The sequence below is a fragment of the Oryza sativa genome, chromosome 9 (genome assembly GCF_034140825.1).
Source record: "Oryza sativa Japonica Group chromosome 9, ASM3414082v1".
Classification (NCBI taxonomy): domain Eukaryota; kingdom Viridiplantae; phylum Streptophyta; class Magnoliopsida; order Poales; family Poaceae; genus Oryza; species Oryza sativa.
Window position 1 is genome coordinate 26,981,207 of NC_089043.1, and position 18,186 is coordinate 26,999,392.

The 18,186-nt window shown below is 42.3% G+C and overlaps 3 protein-coding genes across 4 annotated transcripts; 2 read left to right on the forward strand and 1 right to left on the reverse strand.

Annotated features, from left to right (window-relative positions):
- Positions 1 to 561: 561 nt before the first annotated feature.
- Positions 562 to 4,674, forward strand: LOC9268311 (delta(14)-sterol reductase). Its single transcript, XM_015755127.3, has 13 exons — positions 562 to 684; positions 768 to 885; positions 978 to 1,048; positions 1,149 to 1,205; positions 1,621 to 1,712; positions 1,954 to 2,001; positions 2,747 to 2,867; positions 2,946 to 2,992; positions 3,146 to 3,227; positions 3,442 to 3,518; positions 3,623 to 3,742; positions 4,214 to 4,288; positions 4,368 to 4,674. The coding sequence occupies exons 1-13, from the start codon at positions 637 to 639 to the stop codon at positions 4,519 to 4,521; spliced, it is 1,110 nt and encodes a 369-aa protein (XP_015610613.1). The 5' UTR covers positions 562 to 636; the 3' UTR covers positions 4,522 to 4,674.
- A 1,464-nt stretch (positions 4,675 to 6,138) lies between these two features.
- Positions 6,139 to 10,577, forward strand: LOC4347875 (arogenate dehydratase 3). Of its 2 annotated transcripts, none has more exons than XM_015795709.3 (2): positions 6,139 to 7,561; positions 9,648 to 10,577. In XM_015795709.3, the coding sequence occupies exon 1, from the start codon at positions 6,321 to 6,323 to the stop codon at positions 7,524 to 7,526; it is 1,206 nt and encodes a 401-aa protein (XP_015651195.1). In that variant the 5' UTR covers positions 6,139 to 6,320; the 3' UTR covers positions 7,527 to 7,561; positions 9,648 to 10,577. The 2 variants fall into 2 exon arrangements, with proteins under 2 accessions (XP_015651195.1, XP_015651193.1); XM_015795707.3 differs by lacking the exon at positions 9,648 to 10,577 and adding an exon at positions 8,651 to 9,075.
- A 1,422-nt stretch (positions 10,578 to 11,999) lies between these two features.
- Positions 12,000 to 16,680, reverse strand: LOC4347876 (uncharacterized). The gene is made up of 7 exons (XM_066304380.1): positions 16,431 to 16,680; positions 15,287 to 15,375; positions 15,035 to 15,149; positions 14,001 to 14,269; positions 13,729 to 13,911; positions 13,072 to 13,212; positions 12,000 to 12,993 (listed from the first exon to the last, which is right to left on the reverse strand). The coding sequence occupies exons 2-7, from the start codon at positions 15,371 to 15,373 to the stop codon at positions 12,229 to 12,231; spliced, it is 1,560 nt and encodes a 519-aa protein (XP_066160477.1). The 5' UTR covers positions 15,374 to 15,375; positions 16,431 to 16,680; the 3' UTR covers positions 12,000 to 12,228.
- Between the last annotated feature and the right edge of the window lie 1,506 nt (positions 16,681 to 18,186).

The window sequence follows — 18,186 nt, forward strand, 5'->3', positions numbered from 1 at the left end:
AGTCAAAATCCCTTATATTATGGGACGGAGGGAGTAGTAGAGAACAAGAGCTACTAGTAGAGTCCAAAACACAAGTCATCTTGCAACCCTCGTATGTACTGTATAAGGCCTTGTTTAGATCCCACCTTAAAATTTTCCACCCTGTCACATCGAACGTTTGAACACCTGCATGAAGTATTAAATATAGGCTAAAAAACAACTAATTTCACAGATTGCGACTAATTTGCGACACGCCAAAACTTTACACCCCCTGCATCGATATACTGTATAAATAAAATATATTACTCCTTTTATCATAAAATATAAATGATTTTGGTTGGATAAGGCATATTTTAGTAATGCGTGTCAAATATAAGTGATTTCGGTTGGATGAGACAGTATTACGAACAAGACAGAAAGTTTGTCTAGAATCGTAGTATTAGAATATATCTCATCCAACCAAAATCATTTATATTATATTTTATTTTATAGGATAGGGGGAGTAGTGGAGTAAAATAGAATAAATCCAGATCAAGCTGTTAGGCCTGTGGGCCTTAAGCCATTTGGGCCTTAATATATTTTGGCTCTGGTCGCACAGACTGAACTAGGGAGCGCCGCCGAGTCCCTTCGCCTTCGCCTTCGCCTTCGCCGCCGGAGATGGACGCCGCCGCAGTCGCCGCCTCGCTGGTGCCCTCGTGGAGCGCGGTGCGTCCTCCTTCCTCGTCCTGCATCCATACATCCATCGGAAGCTCCTGGATTGGAATTTTTTTTGGCTCCATTCTCTGCAGGTGTTGGTGCTCTTCTCCTACCTAGGCTACCTCGCCGCCGCCGGCGCCGTCCTCCCCGGCAAGCTCGTCCCCGGAGCCGTCCTCCCGGACTCGTCCCGCCTCCACTACCGCTGCAACGGTACCGCCGCCGCCGCACTAGCCCTGCTACTCTACGCTTTTTCGATGCTGTGCTTTTTAGCCACCTCATGCGTGCGTGCGTGACCCGCGCAGGTTTGCTCTCGCTCCTCCTCTTGCTGGTGCTCTCCGCGCTCGGTGTCTACATGGGATGGATGTCCCCTACGGTGAGCTTGCTTACTCCCTCCCTCCCTCTGCCTCATGTACCAAGCTTTCAGTTGCTCCCTTCCTTGAATTGATCAACATCTCGTTTGCTTATGATTGCAGGTCATTGCTGACCGTGGAATCGAGCTGTTGTCTACAACCTTCATTTTTAGTGTTATTGTAGGTGGCATCACTCATCTGACCTCCCTCCTTTCATATGTACTGTTTGTTAATGAAGTTACAGACTTAAAATTAGGTGCAAATCTGAATAATCTAAGTTTAAGTACCAACTGAACATAACTAATTCAGAAGAAATAAACGGCCATCGACATGTTTGATGTTTTAGCCCCAGTTACTACCTCTATCATTTGGTACAGCTAAAATTTAGCAAAGGAATTAGTCACACTGGATATGTCTAGAATTTGTAAGAAATAACAAAAAAAGATGATACACATAGTGAAATCTTCCTACTAGTTTTGCTGTCAACCAAATTTTGTCAGCACCATTAAACTGTTGGCGTTTAGTGTTCACTAACATATGGTCAAAAAACATTTAAGTTCTTTTCATCGACTCATTTCGTGCTTTTGTATTTCAGGTTACCTTCTTACTGTATTATTCAGGATTAAGGTCCCATCATAAAAGTTCTTCCTTGAAACCGCATATCACTGGGAACTTCATACAAGATTGGTACTTCTAAGAAACTCTATATTTGTATAAAAACCATAATGAGTGAAAATTAACGTCTAGCATCCCTTTTGCACTCGAGATATTTCATCAGTTCTTGCCATTTCAACTTCTAAAATTTACCAATTAGAAGCTTATGTATCTCATTTCAATTAGTCATCTTCAAAAGTTCAGGAAACTATCCTCTGTATTAATCATATAAGTTAATACTGATAATTTTTACATTGATCACTTTGTCTACTAGGTGGTTGGGAGTGCAGCTCAATCCTCATTTCATGGGAGTTGACCTCAAGTATGTCAGCAACGTCTTTGTTTTCTTGCTCCATTTTGGATATGTCGTTCAAATATTTAAATAGCAGCATGATTATTGTGAGAATTGTGCTATTGGCTTGTTGCTTCTGGTGCAAGTATTTATTCCATTTCCTATTGATTTTTATGCCCCAACAGATTGATTAGTTTTGTAATGTTCTCATCGAATTATTTGATGCATACAGTCTATGCACAATGCCAATGTGGTTCAAATGGAACACTTGTTTATTGTGCAGTTGACTAGTTCTAAAAGAGGAAGTAGTGTTGTTGAGCGCATAAGCTCTTCAGGAATGTTAGGGTCTGCTGAAACTTGAGTTTACCCTGTCACAGCTATTTGTTTCGTCCCACCTGATTTAGAATAGTAAGACATGTAGGCTTTTTATTTCTGGGTGGACAAAAGCAAATTATAATTGTACATGAATTTAGATGCGCTGCATAACATTTTCTTTTCTTTTTTAATTCATCATCTACTAAAGTCACGTAACTAATCTGTGGTGAGTTTTGTTAGGGCGAATTTGTGGTGAGTTACTATGAATCCTTGTCAGTGTGATGTATAAAGTAGATATCCATAACCAGCTATTTTCCCTTTTCTCAAGTTGTTCCTATTATTTGTCTTTCAAATGATAAAATAATTGGAGGACTCACTCTTTTCGGGAAAAGAGTTAATTTCTCCAGTGGGATCGTGTTATGATGATTTTTTTTCAAAAAAATATTCACCATGTTTGCAGGTTCTTTTTTGTGAGAGCTGGGATGATGGCATGGTTATTTATCAACCTATCTTTGTTTGCAAAGAGCTACCTAGCTGGTTCAGCCAATCTTTCAGTCATTCTCTACCAATTCTTTTGTGCGGTATTGGACATGGACATTTCTTCTTTTGATCATCATATACTCCATAGTTCATGATACTAGTTATGTTTCTTCATGCAGTGGTATATTGTAGATTACTTCGTTCATGAAGAATTCATGACTTCAACGTAAGTATATCATTTTGTCCTATAATATAAAGATATGTTAATATCAATCCAGTGTGCCTGAATGATCATCTGAAATGCATGTGACGATCAGCAAGGACGGAGTTCATACCTCATTGTTTTTCTGTACAGCTTATTTTTTTTTATTATTTCCAGATGGGACATTATTGCGGAAAGGCTGGGTTTCATGCTGGTCTTTGGTGATCTAGTGTTCATTCCATTTACCTTCACCATTCAGGTGTGTATCCATATATTTTTAGTTCTGCAATTGCTAAGTTTGACCCATGTCACTGTTTCAGTCAGAATTACCATTCATGCATCATATGGCTATATATTCAATTAATTCCAAGCTTTATCACGTTTTCAAGTCAACTAAAAGTATGGATGCCTCTTTTGTTAGTAAGTCAGGTGGTTGACATTCAAGATATTATTTTTTTAACGGTGATGACCAGGGATGGTGGCTTTTGAGAAACAAAGTGGAGCTGTCCCTTTTGGCTGCTGTAGTTAACTGCTTCATTTTCGTTATTGGGTACTCTTCCTATGTTACCAGAACCTGCTTTCGATTATATAATATATGGCCTGTTTATTGCATTCTAATCTCTTTAACAATGGTTTATTCCATTGGGCCCACAGCTATCTTGTGTTCAGAGGAGCCAACAAACAAAAACATATCTTCAAGAAGAACCCTAAAGCTCTTATTTGGGGTAAACCTCCCAAACTTGTCGGGGGGAAGCTACTTGTATCTGGCTACTGGTAAGATGGATATGCATCTTATGGAGCGCGTGCATGTTTTCTCCTTTATTAACTGCTTGGTCCATAATACTGAGTTCTGAAGTGTGTGTTGTTGAATGTTCCAATAGCCTAACATACTAACCTTCTGCTCTAGTCTGCATACCCATTGCCTAAAGATTTAGCTGGTGCTGGTGAGTTGGGACAGAAAAGGAAAAATACTAGTAAAGAAAGTGTGGGTGAGTAGGTAGGCAGCTAACACACAAGTTAGAATTCAGTGTATCTAAATGATGTTTATCACAGCTGCACCAAGTTTGGGTAGTGTACGGCGTACCTATATCGATATTAATCAACAATTTTGTAGTTCTATAAAAGCTTGAATAATTATGTTCGGCTATTTGAACTTTTCACGTCCCTTTCTCGCTTTAGATTAATCATGCTTCTTAAGTACTCTTTACAATGTGAAATAATGAATCCCCTTTTCATCCAATACAGGGGAATTGCAAGGCACTGCAATTATCTTGGGGATATACTGCTAGCTCTTTCATTTAGCTTACCCTGTGGAACCAGGTGATGATGATCGTTCGACACAACTCTCTTATTCAATTTGATTCTCATAAACCCTAAATCATAAACCCTTTTGGTGCAGTTCGGTGATCCCATACTTCTACCCAACATACCTGTTCATTTTGCTGATATGGAGGGAACGAAGGGACGAAGCAAGGTGCTCAGAGAAGTACAAGGAGATCTGGGTAGAATATTGCAAGCTTGTGCCTTGGAGGATCTTTCCTTACGTGTATTAAATCCAAATATTTTGCCTAGCAGTTGCATCGTTGTAGAACCAAGAGCGTTGTTGTGCTATTTGAACATGTAAAATTCACCAAGATTCCTGTTGTTTATTTGTAGCTGACATCCGTGTTGAATATCAATTAACATAGATTTTGTTGAAAAAGAAAGGAACTATGTCTTGCTAGCTAGTTTGATCTTTCTTTTTCCCTACCAGTCTAGCTGGTGAATACTGACCGCATTGAGGGCGGTGAGTGAACCTGCAAAGAGCTGAGGCAATGGCGGCGACTGTAATATTCACGTTGGTTTGGAAAAAAGTGCTTGTTTTTTACATCTCCGGAACCGTACGACGGATTCAGAAATCTCCGGTTGATCATTCTGTTATTCAAAATATACTTATATAGTTATTATTAATTTTACTGAGATTTAATTTATCATTAAAGTTTTATTTAAATATATTTTTTATATTTATATATTTTTTTAATAAAATAAATGATCAAACGTTTATGAAAAGTTAATAGCATCATAGAATTCAGAGCTTTTGTGTTCTTAGAGAGTTTTTTTATTGCTGGGAAAAGACAGAGGCAGCAGCTCTGCCGTTTGTTTTATCCTCTCTTCACTTATATTTAGAGACGAAGGGAGTACTGCGTATCATATATAAGAACCCTTAATTGACTATAGCTCTAGTCCAACTTTGGTCCGTTGATTATGAAACCATTTATTTTTTCCCCAACTCTTAAAGTCGTTAATTTTGATCCTTGATGTCAAACTAAGATGTTTTCTGAGATGATGTGGTGCCATGTAGCATCTTAGTTAGCAATTTAAAATGATTAATTTCTAGGATTAAGGAGAGGAAGAGGAAAAAAATTAGTTTCATGTAGGTTGTAGGATTTTCTTTTTATTATTATTATTATAGTTTCATGCCACTCACCACCGCTAGCTGTACCTCCTCCTATCGCGTCGGTAGCTGGCCCTTGATACCATGACGCCGGAGGCCAATGGAGATCACACCGGCTGTTCTCTCTAAAGGTGTGTGATCTAATGGAAATTTATTATACATGATCTAAGGGTGTGTGATCTAATGGCAAGCTCGTTTGGCCGTTGCGATTGTTCGGTTCCATTTAATGTGGAATGGACGAGCCAACGATGCCAAAACATCTTTCTGATGTAAATTGAGATATTTTAAAGGATTAGGTTCTAAGTGAGTAGTACTTCATCCGTAAAAAGAAAACACAACCTAGATTTAGATAGAATAAAATGTAGGACACCAAATCTAAAGACAAATCTAAAGGGAGAACTATCCAAATTTATTGTTTTATGGTACGTCTCATTTCAATATAGGTTAATTTATTTTTTTTAAGACGAAAAGAGAAGGTTGTAGTTACAAGAGGTGATTTGTGTACATCTGTACTATATTTTGTGTGTGTTGAAACTGTGAAAGAGGAAAGAAAAGAAACGTAGGATTGCACTTGCAAAAACAAATTTGACTTTGGTCGGTGTACCACTGAAAGTAAACTGGAAAAACATAAAAAATCTCCGTGGCGTGTAGCAAGACTAGTAAAAGATGCAACGTCATCATCTTCATCGTTGGGAATGGGATAGTTCATAGTTTAGTGCCCACCTACCCAACCACCGGGAACACCTCATTCTCTTCTCACGCCGGCGCCGCGGCGTCTCGTCTCCTCCCACCGCAACCTTTCTTCTTTTGCTTAGCTTTCACTTACACTACCCCTCGCCGCGCCTCGCCGCGCGACGCGGCCCTTTCCCGCCACCAACCCCTCGCCGCGCCCGCCTCGCCTCCGGAGACCGCCGGAGGATGGAAACCTCGCCCGCGCTGCGCCCCGCCCACATCCCCAGATCCACGGCCGTCCGCCCGCCGTGCGCCACCCCTTTCTCCCGCGCCCACTGGCACGCCACCTGCGCCGCCATCCGCCGAGTCCCGCGGGTGAACGGCGACAGCAACAGTAGCATCAAGCCCGCCCTCGCCGACCACGCCGCGCCGCCGCTCGACCTGGATCTGCTCCCCGTCTCCAACCTCCCTCGCCCGCTCACCATCACCGACCTCTCCCCCGCGCCCATGCACGGCAGCCAGCTGCGCGTCGCCTACCAGGGTGTCCCGGGGGCATACAGCGAGGCGGCGGCGGCGAAGGCCTACCCCTCCTGCGACGCCATCCCCTGCGACCAGTTCGAGGTGGCCTTCCAGGCCGTCGAGCTCTGGATCGCCGACCGCGCCGTCCTCCCCGTCGAGAACTCCCTCGGCGGCAGCATCCACCGCAACTACGACCTCCTCCTCCGCCACCGCCTCCACATCGTCGGCGAGGTCCAGCTCCCCGTCCACCACTGCCTCCTCGCGCTCCCGGGCGTCCGCAGGGACCTCCTCACCCGCGTCATCTCCCACCCGCAGGCGCTCGCCCAGTGCGAGCTCACCCTCAACGCCATGGGCCTCAACGTCGCCCGCGAGGCCTTCGACGACACCGCGGCCGCCGCCGAGCACGTCGCCGCCGCGGGGCTCCGCGACACCGCCGCCATCGCGTCCTCCCGCGCCGCCGAGCTGTACGGGCTCCAGGTGCTCGCGGACGGCATCCAGGACGACGCCGGGAACGTGACGCGGTTCGTGATGCTGGCGCGGGAGCCCATCATCCCGCGAACGGACCGGCCATTCAAGACGAGCATCGTGTTCGCGCACGACAGGGAGGGCACGTCGGTGCTCTTCAAGGTGCTGTCGGCCTTCGCGTTCCGGGACATCAGCCTCACCAAGATCGAGAGCCGCCCACACCGCCACCGCCCCATCCGGCTCGTCGACGACGCCAACGTGGGCACGGCCAAGCACTTCGAGTACATGTTCTACATCGACTTCCAGGCGTCCATGGCGGAGGTCAGGGCGCAGAACGCGCTGTCGGAGATACAGGAGTTCACCTCCTTCCTCCGGGTGCTCGGCAGCTACCCCATGGACATGACGCCATGGGAGTATTCCTCCTCATCGTCACCATCACCGGCGCCCGGCGGCGACACCAGCAGATAATGCTGATCGATCGACAAGACTGATGCTCAAATTCTGTTAGTGACTAATTGCTTCTTTCTCTTCTTTTTTTTTCTGTCAAATTAGAGAAAGGGGAGGAAGACTCTCTTCCTCATGTTTACTTTCGGTTGCGGATGATACTCTGATTAATTAGTCAAAGTTATGCTCGGTGAGGATCGGAGTAGATGAGATGCCATAGCGGAGAGGGGAGACAGCGATCCCATCTCATTACCAGAAATGAATTTTTGTACTCTGAACATTAGAAAAAAGGGAATGAATTAGGATAACTGATGGTTCAACTGGAGTACTAGCTGGCAAATGAATCAATTGATGATTTGCTGTTCTTTGATCTTCCAGCCAGACATAAGAAGGAAACTTGATTTTTCAAATTTGGTTTACAAACAGTCCATTACTCTGGCCGACCCCGGTTTAGTCTCCGTATTACTCCACTATTAGCGTACCTGACTCGGACTCGTAGTCGGATTCAATTCTACTTCCGCCGGCCGCCTGGCTCCATATAACTCCCAAGTCCCAACCGTCAATCTCAGCTCATCGCAACAAATCGATCTGCAGAGATAGGATAGTTGTTTTCAGGTCGATCTGCCCGTCCTCTTCTTCGTGTCAGAGCCGCCGGATTGCAATTTAATTACATCTTGGAAATTACCTACAATGGCTATCCAGGGGCAAATTCCCTTTGTCCAGCGCCTGGCATCCGTGTTTCGCAGCGTCTCAAAATCCTTGGAGAGATTGGGTGCTGCCCCTCCTACCAAATCATTCTGGACCAGGAACTATCTCCTCAAGTTACAAAATAACCTTGACATTGCATGGCAATCGCTCTCTCTAATGGAGCGTACCTTCCATCGTCTTGAAACCAAACAAGCGGACAAGGTTGCATCGCTTGCTGCAATTGCTGCTGCCGCAATTGACGCCGCAAATAGAGATCGTCTTGAATCTAAACAAGTGGACAAGGCTGCTGATAAGGCTTGTGTACATAGCGTGGTTGTCTTCTTAGCCGTCTCTAATGAGAGAGCTGCATATGGTGCCCTGTCAGCTTACAGGAGTTTTCTTGAAATATGCAGGGCAAACATGATTGTTTTTAATGACATTCAGATATCTGTAAATGACAGGCTATTAGATGTCGCAGGAGCCGGGGAAAAGCTGCAGGCCAACATCAGACTTGCATCTGGGATGACGAGGATATTAGCTATTTTTTTGGGACCCTGGATCCAAAGGATCAACGGTGCAGAAGGCATTCCACCCACAATGAGAATCGCTTTTAGTTTTTGCCGTGAGCATATGTGGTCAATTAAAACTTGTGCTGACACTCCGTTTCTCTTGCTGGGATGCGGTGCCTTCAGTCTTCGGAGGCGGCTCAAACTTTCTATGGCTGCGATGCGGTGCCTTCAACTTCAATCTTCGGAGGCGTCTGAAACTTTCTATGACTGGGATGCGTGGGAAGCGTTGCCTTCACTCTGAAGAGGCATCTGAAACTCTTTGTATGCCACGCTAGTTATTACAACCAATGAGAAGTTGCTACTTGTTAGTTGATTTCTGTCTTGTTCTTGTTAATTGCTCGCTGGCATTATCTTATAGTTCATCGCTCTACAAATATAAATAGTTTTTTGTGTTTAAAAATAATAGTTAGGTGCCAGTGTGTTGCAGCGGGTAAAAAATAATACAACAATTTCACATCATGCCGGCTTATTTAAATCATATTTCACTATTTTACAAATACCAATAGCTAAGCCATCCTGATATAAGGAATCGTATATAAAACATGCCGATATAGTATGAGTGTGGATAAGAAAGGTGCAATATTCATTTATAACCGCCGTACCAAAAGAAAAGGACAAAAAAGATAGTACGGAGGACCATGGGTGATGGCACACGCAAAATATCTAGTTCAGCTTAAAAAGGATGTATTTTGGCTGCATTTAAATCTAGGGGTGAAATTTTCTTGTCATGTCACATCGGATATACAGAAACACATTTAAAGTATTAAATATAGTCTATTAAAAAACTAATTACAAAATATGTCTGTAAACTGCGAGACGAATTTATTAAGCCTTATTAATCCGTTATTAGCAAATATTTAGTGTAACACCACATTGTCTCTTGCCTCAGGGAGCGTGGAGGCGAGAGAGCTAGATCTCACGTGAAGGTGACGACAGTGGTGACGGAGCCGGAGCTCGCACGAAGGAGGGGGCAATGGTGGCGGAGCTGGAGCTTGCATGAAGGCGGTGATGAGCTCGTCGTCGTCTCCTAGCATGACACACGGACAACAGCTGCGAAGAAGCCGCCACCACCTTCTCAGCCTAGACTGTCGTTGTCGCATCTCGCACTCGTGCTGGCATCTCGCTCTTGAGAAAGCCGCAAATCTCATCTCCTCCTCGGCCTCCGCCGCAAGGAGCCTGCAGATCTCAAACTCAAGGAGGCAGCCGCTGTCACGCTTCTCTTCCTCGGCCTACACCTCGACGAGACGGTACGTAGGATGCTATCGGGGCTCCTTCTGTGTGGGCAAGCAGCACCGCGGCAGTGTGTTTGCTGTGAGGAGGACGAGGCCTGATAGGGCCAGCCACTAACGTCGTCGCAAGCTTCAGCTATGGCAGGGAGGGGGAGAGAGAGAAAAAGATAGAGAAAGGGGAAAGGGAAAAGTATGATAGGTGGGGCCCACCTATCTTTTAGAAAAAAAATGCTGACTGCAATGCCACATAGGGCCAAAATTATTCCGGATATTGAATATGGACAAGGATGGGTTATTTGTCCGTTTTAAATAGTTGAGGGTGAAAAATGTCTGGTATTCGTGTTCAGGGGGCTGACCATGATAGTTTAGGGGTAATCTAGATTTTTTTTTCATTAGAAAAAATGCATGGCAAAGTGCTTGACAATGGTAAATTTTCTCTTTTTTCTTTCTTAACCCGTTGCAATGCACGGGTATTTTGCTAGTAGAAATAAAAGTTAATATTTTTATATGAAATCTAAGCATGTAGACATAGAATCCAAGAGTTGTATATGAAATCCATACCTTATAGAAATAGAAGCTAAGAGTTATATATGAAATCCAAATATACTTCTACATGTAATAATACTAATAAAAATTAAATTTCATATTTGTGGGCTAAAAGACTTAAGCGCGGCGATTGAATTGTAATCCAAGCTTGGAAAGCTACTCTCTCCCGCCCCCTTTCTTCTCACCATTCTTAGTGGCACAACGCTGGCTGTGATCGGCCCTTGTAATGATGTACTCCCATGTTCACTCTTCTCAATGGAAGATTCAGGTGGGGAAGCTCTCCCCTCCTGTGATTTCTCAAAAAAAAACATATTTTTATATTAACAACGTGAATTATCTAGCTCCGCACAAAGCTGGACGGGCCAATCCCTAGTTTAAGTGACACAAAACTCAAAATCTATGTTCATCGGTACGTGTTTCTCTCATTTATTTTCATGAATACACAAAATGCGTGTCTTTTGTATTAATATCAGGATTTAGATGTTCCACATAGGTTCAACAACTATGTACATGCAAAGAAAAGGAAAAAAGAGCTTGGTTTCCTAAGGCCAATCTCTCGCAACTTCATAGATGACCGCCACTTAAATGGGCACTCCTCCTGCCTCGCGTCAGAGCGCGGCTTCCATGTCCGCAAGCTCCGTCACTTCCCGCATGGTCTTGCTCTTGCCGTTGAACATCCGATTGTTCCAATCCTTTCAGATTGACCAGGCTGCCAAGATGACGATGGTGTCAAAACCTCGCCTTTTAGGCTAGCCGATGTCACCATGGGGAGGAATGATTGTTCTGTTCATTGGGAAATAGTGAGGTTGGCCAATGCTGCTGAAGACCATCCACCAACTAGGAGCGTTTCTTGTCATCGGATTCGGCTCCCCTGTACATCCTGCACAACCTTCATAGGCCAGAACATGAGTAGTAGATTGCAGTATATATAGGAAGACCTCATCACCTCGGTGCTTGTATTTTGTAGCATTATAATTGGTGGTAGGCAACAAGTCCTAACAGGTGCTTGTATTTTCTAGCATTATAAGAAGACAAAACATTGTAAAGAACTACTAATAATCTCCAAAAGAACTGAAAATAATATATTGGCTAGGATCCTGGTGAGTTTAATTCCAATGGCAAATCAGAAGGCATATTTGATTTGATGATTTTTTTTTTGGGGCAAATCCCAAACTGATCGACACAATTGTCTCTCTCATGTCAATGCGATGTGCCGTGTGCGTACGTCACGCGCGAAAATGAGCGGCAAATACGGGCAACGGTGCAGAGCCCTCGCACCACAGTAGCCTGACGGTGAAAGAGCCAGAGCGAAAACCCGGCCGTCTGCTGCCCATCCACGACCAGCTAAATAATTAATCACAGTGCATAATCGTCAACACAGCAAACTTAAAGACACAATCACTGCCTAAAGAGCAGAGTTTTAATCTCTACAACACAAGACACATCATCGATCCCATCTAGCTAGTTTTAGAAATTAATTTGCTGGAAAGATATATAGAGCTGTCTGGCACCAGTAGAAGCATCACACTCCACAACAATCGGGCACAAAAGCAGCAGAAGAAACTAACAGAGCTAACAAGCATATGACTACTTAGGGACACGAAGTATCCTAGCTAGCAATCCAGAAGTTGCACAGTGCTTGCTCGCTGAAGCTATTAGAGCAAGTTTCACGTACAGTACGTAGCCCAATTCGTACTACAAGGGTACATCAGGCCAGTTCACGTTATCAAACCGTAAGTTCAGACGCCTTCGTAGAGAAAATCCACCAAACCCCAACCACACAAACGGGGCGTCGGCGCAAGTTTTAACTGACAAAATCTGCTCACAGCAAAAATTGAAGGCGATCTTCACCGTGGGTGGAATCCCTCGACCGTTGATGGTTTGCATATTGTATCCCATGGAAATGGCCAAGCCTCTTATGGCTGCTGCTGCGGCATTGATTCTGTCTTTCAAGTTGTTTTCTCCTCCTTCGGCATTTGCAATCTTGTGTTGTATAGCCTCTTGCATGCTATCAAAAGCATTCTTGTTCGTTGTGCATCCTTCACGTAAAATTCTACAGGCTCTTAGCACATCATTTGCATTGTTGTCATCAGACCTTGCCACGAAATTAGCCGCTGCATCTTGTTTATCCTGCATTTCTAAAACATGATTAGCAGTGCGAGCAACGTTCTTCACTAGCTCCTGTTCCAGCCGAAGGAATGCACTCTCCATCAAATCCAACGACTGCAGCCCAATGGACAGACCTTCTTGTAACCTCAGCAGATACTTGGTTTGTTGCAAGAACTCCTCGGTAGGAGCTGCTGCTCCCAACCTCTCCAACGACTTTGCGACACTAAGTAACACACACCGCAGACTCTCAACTTCTACAATCTGTCCGTTTACTTCTCTGTGAGAATTGCGCAGAACCAACAGCCATACAAATTGTATTGAGCTCATGCCAGCCGCCAATGAATTTGCTATCTGTAATGACGTACATTAAAAAGAAAATATAAACTATTAATAATTAGTAAAAACAAAAACAAGCAATGTATTACTTACCATAAAGTAATTGGGTGATTTTGGGTCAAATATCCAGGCATACAAAGCCCAGAATGCACTCAATACACCTGCCAACATCGTATTTATAACAATTGGCGTTGTTAAACTGAAGTCTGTACTGTTGCTCTTGGTTATGGTCCACTGAAATTAAAAAACAAATGGGGCGTTAGTAAAGTAAAAAAAAAATTGCATATACTTAAATCATTTTTTATGTACAATGGACACAAAAAAAAATCACTACAGTAGCCACACTAATTACATTACTGAGTGATTTCCCTTGGTAGGAACGAACAGTGAAGTGGATAATGATGCACATGATGAAATATGATACTACAAGGGGTGGGTGCAGCAATTCAAAATTGGATCGCTACTTAGCCTCAAGGACACAAATATCCTATGAAACCTAGCTTGGTTGTCCTGAACTTATTTTGTGCCTGCATAGGTATATACCTACTATTTACTACTGAAAAAAACTATGTTACCAAAATAAATACATGTTCCTCTTATTAAGCAATGATACATTTCCAAAGTTAATTTCAGTGTGAAACTGATACTGAACATGATTTGTTCTCTAACTAACCAAAAGGTTTTAGACTAAACTAACAATTAATGGACACAACAGTAGAATGCGTATGTGTTTCAGACAAGCAACCATACCAGATCAAAAAATGGGAGAAAATTCACCAATCCGAATAGTACTATTCCAGTAATCCCAGCTGATTTGGTGGACTTCTTTAAAATGTCTTGTGTTCTCTCGGACATGATTATGTTAGGGTGCCAAACTAACCATCCCATTCCGCAGCATACCACCAAAGCAAAGAGGATCATGAGGATCCAGTACTATATAAATGTAAAATAAATAAAATTACTATTAGATCAACTTAAAAGAAAACAACTAATTAAAAACATATCGACTTTGTTCCATTTACCTTAATATCCTCTCTCCCATGCAAGAAATACACCAGCAAAATAAACATACTACTCGTGCTGCTTACTGAATTGATCAGTAAAACGTCGTCTCCAGCGTAATTACCGCCGGCATACATTTGAACCATCATATAGATAGTCCAAGTGACAGATGCCACAAGATTACACGCCACGACTTTTGCTGAAAAAATCTGGCGTGTAATAAACCAAGAACCGTATCTCCATCGAACAAAAAACGGCCATAATGAGACTGCTACGCTAAAAATATTAGCTACAATAAGATAAAATAAAATAAATTAAATAGATGCAGAGAAAAAAAATAAAAGGGAGACCGGTTAATAATATTGTAAGCATGCATATTAATCGCCATAAAAGCAATAACTAGTACACGAGACTAGACATGACTTAATTTGAAAACAATCAAATAGAGCAGAAGAGAAATGAATGCATATCATATCTTCCTATATAGTTGATACCCACTAAGAAGCATTTACTCATAAAAATCAAGATATGCAAAAAGCCACATTATCAACAATTTTAAGCCATTGGATCGCATTTGTATAGAGTTATCAGCCGTTGGATCAAGAAGCTAGCTATTCATCTATCTAATTTAATCATTGCTCATCCATTCACCTCCCTTTAGTTCATAATCACGTGTGATATTGTTATCCATTCTACACATCTAAATCCTCAAAGATAATACTAATCTTTATTTTTCTAAATACAACTCCAATTATTACATAAGATGTGAGTTTTGTTTTGTTATAAACAATTAGATAACGTATAATAATTAGGTGTCATTAATTCAAACTTATTTTTGAAACATGCTTGAGATGAAGCAGAGAAATGCTACACTATCTAATTGTGACAATATCTAGATTGTACATGAAAAAACTTTCATATATCATAACAATACACAACGACGTATAAAAAAACATGAATTGTATTGTAATAATAGAAATTATATATAAAGCCACATTATCATCTATTTTTTATATAAAAAAGTGCATCTAATCATTCAAAACATTGATTTTACCAATTGACAGAACCACCCGATTTCTTATAATGATGACAGCATTGACAGCTGGTGAAATTGGAGGAGGTGATGCCAACACTTCAGCCTTGGACACCGTCCTTGCAAATCCAGCCGCCTGAATATATATACACAACACTACGAGTTAATTAATTAGCAATGTGTGAGTTAATTAGCAAGCGTGGGACGAACAATTTATAATTAAGGACTAGCTAGATCTCTCCGATTGATAGGGAAGGGAATGAGAAGACGTACTGTTGAATCGCGATTGGCTCCGACGGCCATCATCAGGACCAGCAAAAGGAACATGAGAACACGGCCTCTTGTGCTCCTTGGACCCATACCTGTGCAAACGAAACGGCAAGCAAAGAAACAATCAAATACGGTACGATAATTTCAAGAGAAAAACACACATTATATATTTAAATAAATGCGCAAATTTCTTGATTGCTGTATCTAGCTAGCTCTTTCCGAATCTATACTAAGATTGAAATGATGAGGACCAGTATTTATAAGGACGTATATATAAAGAATCAAAATTTGCATATTTGCAAGGAAAGGAGGACCGGCCGATTAGTTTATACAGTATATGTTCATCTTAGGATGATACACTAATTAATTACCGATCGAGATCCTAGCTAGGGCGCCTAGGAGTGAGAATGTGAGATAAAAATATGCGCTCAGATCGAGTGATAGATACTCCAGATCGTTTGCATTGCTCTCCCAATATACTGTCCCATTCGACAGGGTCGACGACGAAATTAAATTAATTAAAAGACACCTTTTTTTTCACAAGAGAAATATATTGAAGGCCCAATGAACCCCAACGCATGCACACGTCAAAGCCAACTCGCTGGCTCGCATACTGTTGGTCTGGATCGATGAGATGCAGCTACCTAGCCGATGGAATCTCGCCGCGCGCGCCATTTCCCTAGCCATGGACACAGGCAACATCGATCTATCAGCTCCTTTTGATGATGAATATGGTGGCCTCTCACACCATCCAAAAACTATATAGAGGAGCTGGCATTCGTATGTGCACCAAAACCCCGGTTGGCATCGGACCGAAAATTTGTACTAACCACAAGCCCACAAGACAAGAAAAAAGATGCTCTTTTTATTGAAACATTTTAAAAACTAGTTATTTTGGAACCATGGCTGTCCAATCGATCTCAATGGAAAAACATATATAAGCATGCAGCATGAGCGAGATGTAGAAAAAGCGACATCTCTTTATCCAAATTATTTTCTTTAAGAAAAGAAGCTAGCACACAATAGATCGAGAAACAGATTGTAAAGAAGAGGGAGGCGGATAGAACATGAAAAACATTGCAAGATGTGAGATGCAAGAACATGATGCGTATACAGAACAAGAAGCACTGGGGAGTAGGGAGTGTACCGCTCCGCTCACCACGCTACCAGTGTGCGCGCCGCCGAGAGAGGTCTCGATCAGAGGAAGAAGAGCAGTGTGGCCGCGCCGCCAGAGAGAGTAGAGCGAGGTCTCATAGAAGAAGAAGAGGGAGAAGAAGAAGAGCGAGACAAGAGGAGAGGAGGCCAAAAAGAAAGAATCGCGCTGCCTCTGTCGTCTCTGCCTCTGCCTCTATACTGAGAAGTGAGCAGCTCTGTGCTAGCTTTTTCTTTTTTGCTCTACAGAGAGAGAGAGAGGTTTTGAATCCTATCTATGGTACTGCATTGCATTGGTGCGACTCACTTGAACCTACCTAGGTAGTCTTCCGGTACGTTGCGTACCACGGTGCACCACAGCATTTTTGCCCCCCGTCCGTCCTAGCTAGAGTTGCAAGCAGCACAATATTCTTCTTTTTAACGATCAACCACTGCTACAGAAGCCAGGTGTTCTTCACCAGTGCGTACATCTCGAGAGCAAATATATATACCCTAGTTTTTTATACGGGTGCAAATTAGAAAATGCATACTTACAGGTCCAAAAGTTAATAAAAGAAATGTCATGATCAGTTAAAAGAGGTCATGTACATTTTCAAAGCCCACAAAAAAAATTCAACTTCAAAGTTAATCCTATTTGTGAGAATTCAAGTACATGCAATAGTCACACTAGAGACATACGAAACAATTGTTATGTAGTTCAATTGCACATAAAAATTGCCATTTCTTATCTAACAAATGTGATTTTTTTTTTTACTTTTGAACCTCAAAATCACTACTTAAAAAAATCATTTTCGCTAGCGTTTTATTTTTACAGGCATGCCATAAAATATCCACTTGTAATAATTTTGGAGTTGTAAGCTCACATGTAAAAAATGATTTTTCACCGGCATTCACCTGATTTTTACAAGCCTTTTGTTAGAGACGGTCGCTATATCTGCTTGTATACCCGAATGTAACACTGTGGCACACAAATGATTCGAACCCAACGAGCTTGATGAGGAGATTACAATACATCGGAGAATGAAGAAAAATAAATTGAGGGATAGAGGTGCGAGGCCAGGCGTCTCCCTTTCTGGCTTAGCTGGTTACCCCCAGCTACGACCTGGAGTACTATATATAACCAAAAAAAAAAAAAGAAGATACATGCATGTGAGCGAGCGAGGTCCAAAGTTGTGCTGATGAAGCAAAGCTGTTTTCCCGTTGTAACTGACCGGAGTACATACTCCTATGTACATGTACAATCAACACGTTCGGTCAGGTCAAAGATTGATTGAACAGCGTGCTGCGCAGGAGTAGATCGATCAATATGATCCGTTCTGCCCGTTGGGCAAATTAAAGAACCGTCCCTTACAAATGGAGAGGCGATCGATCCTCAACACACTGAGCAAAAGCTTTTGTTCTTCAGTAATTTGCAGGCTTGCAGCTAGCTAGTTTACGGCATGTATCCTAGCTTGCTTGTTGTTTGGAAAGAAAGTCAAAACAACTTTTCAAACATGCATACATGTTCTAAGACAATTAAGTTCCAGGGAGCCAAAACTATGTGGCAAACTATGTTTGGCTAGAAAGGATCTATCATAGTTTTCTTTTTAAGACTCAGAGAATTTTATTTACATATTATTAATTAAACAATAGAGTATAGTACATTTGAGTGATCTTTCAAAGTTATTTTCGGTGTGACAACATTTGGTATGGTTGTGTTGGTAATGATTTGTTTAATTTATTGCTTTGCATTAAAATTTTGAAATGTTGAA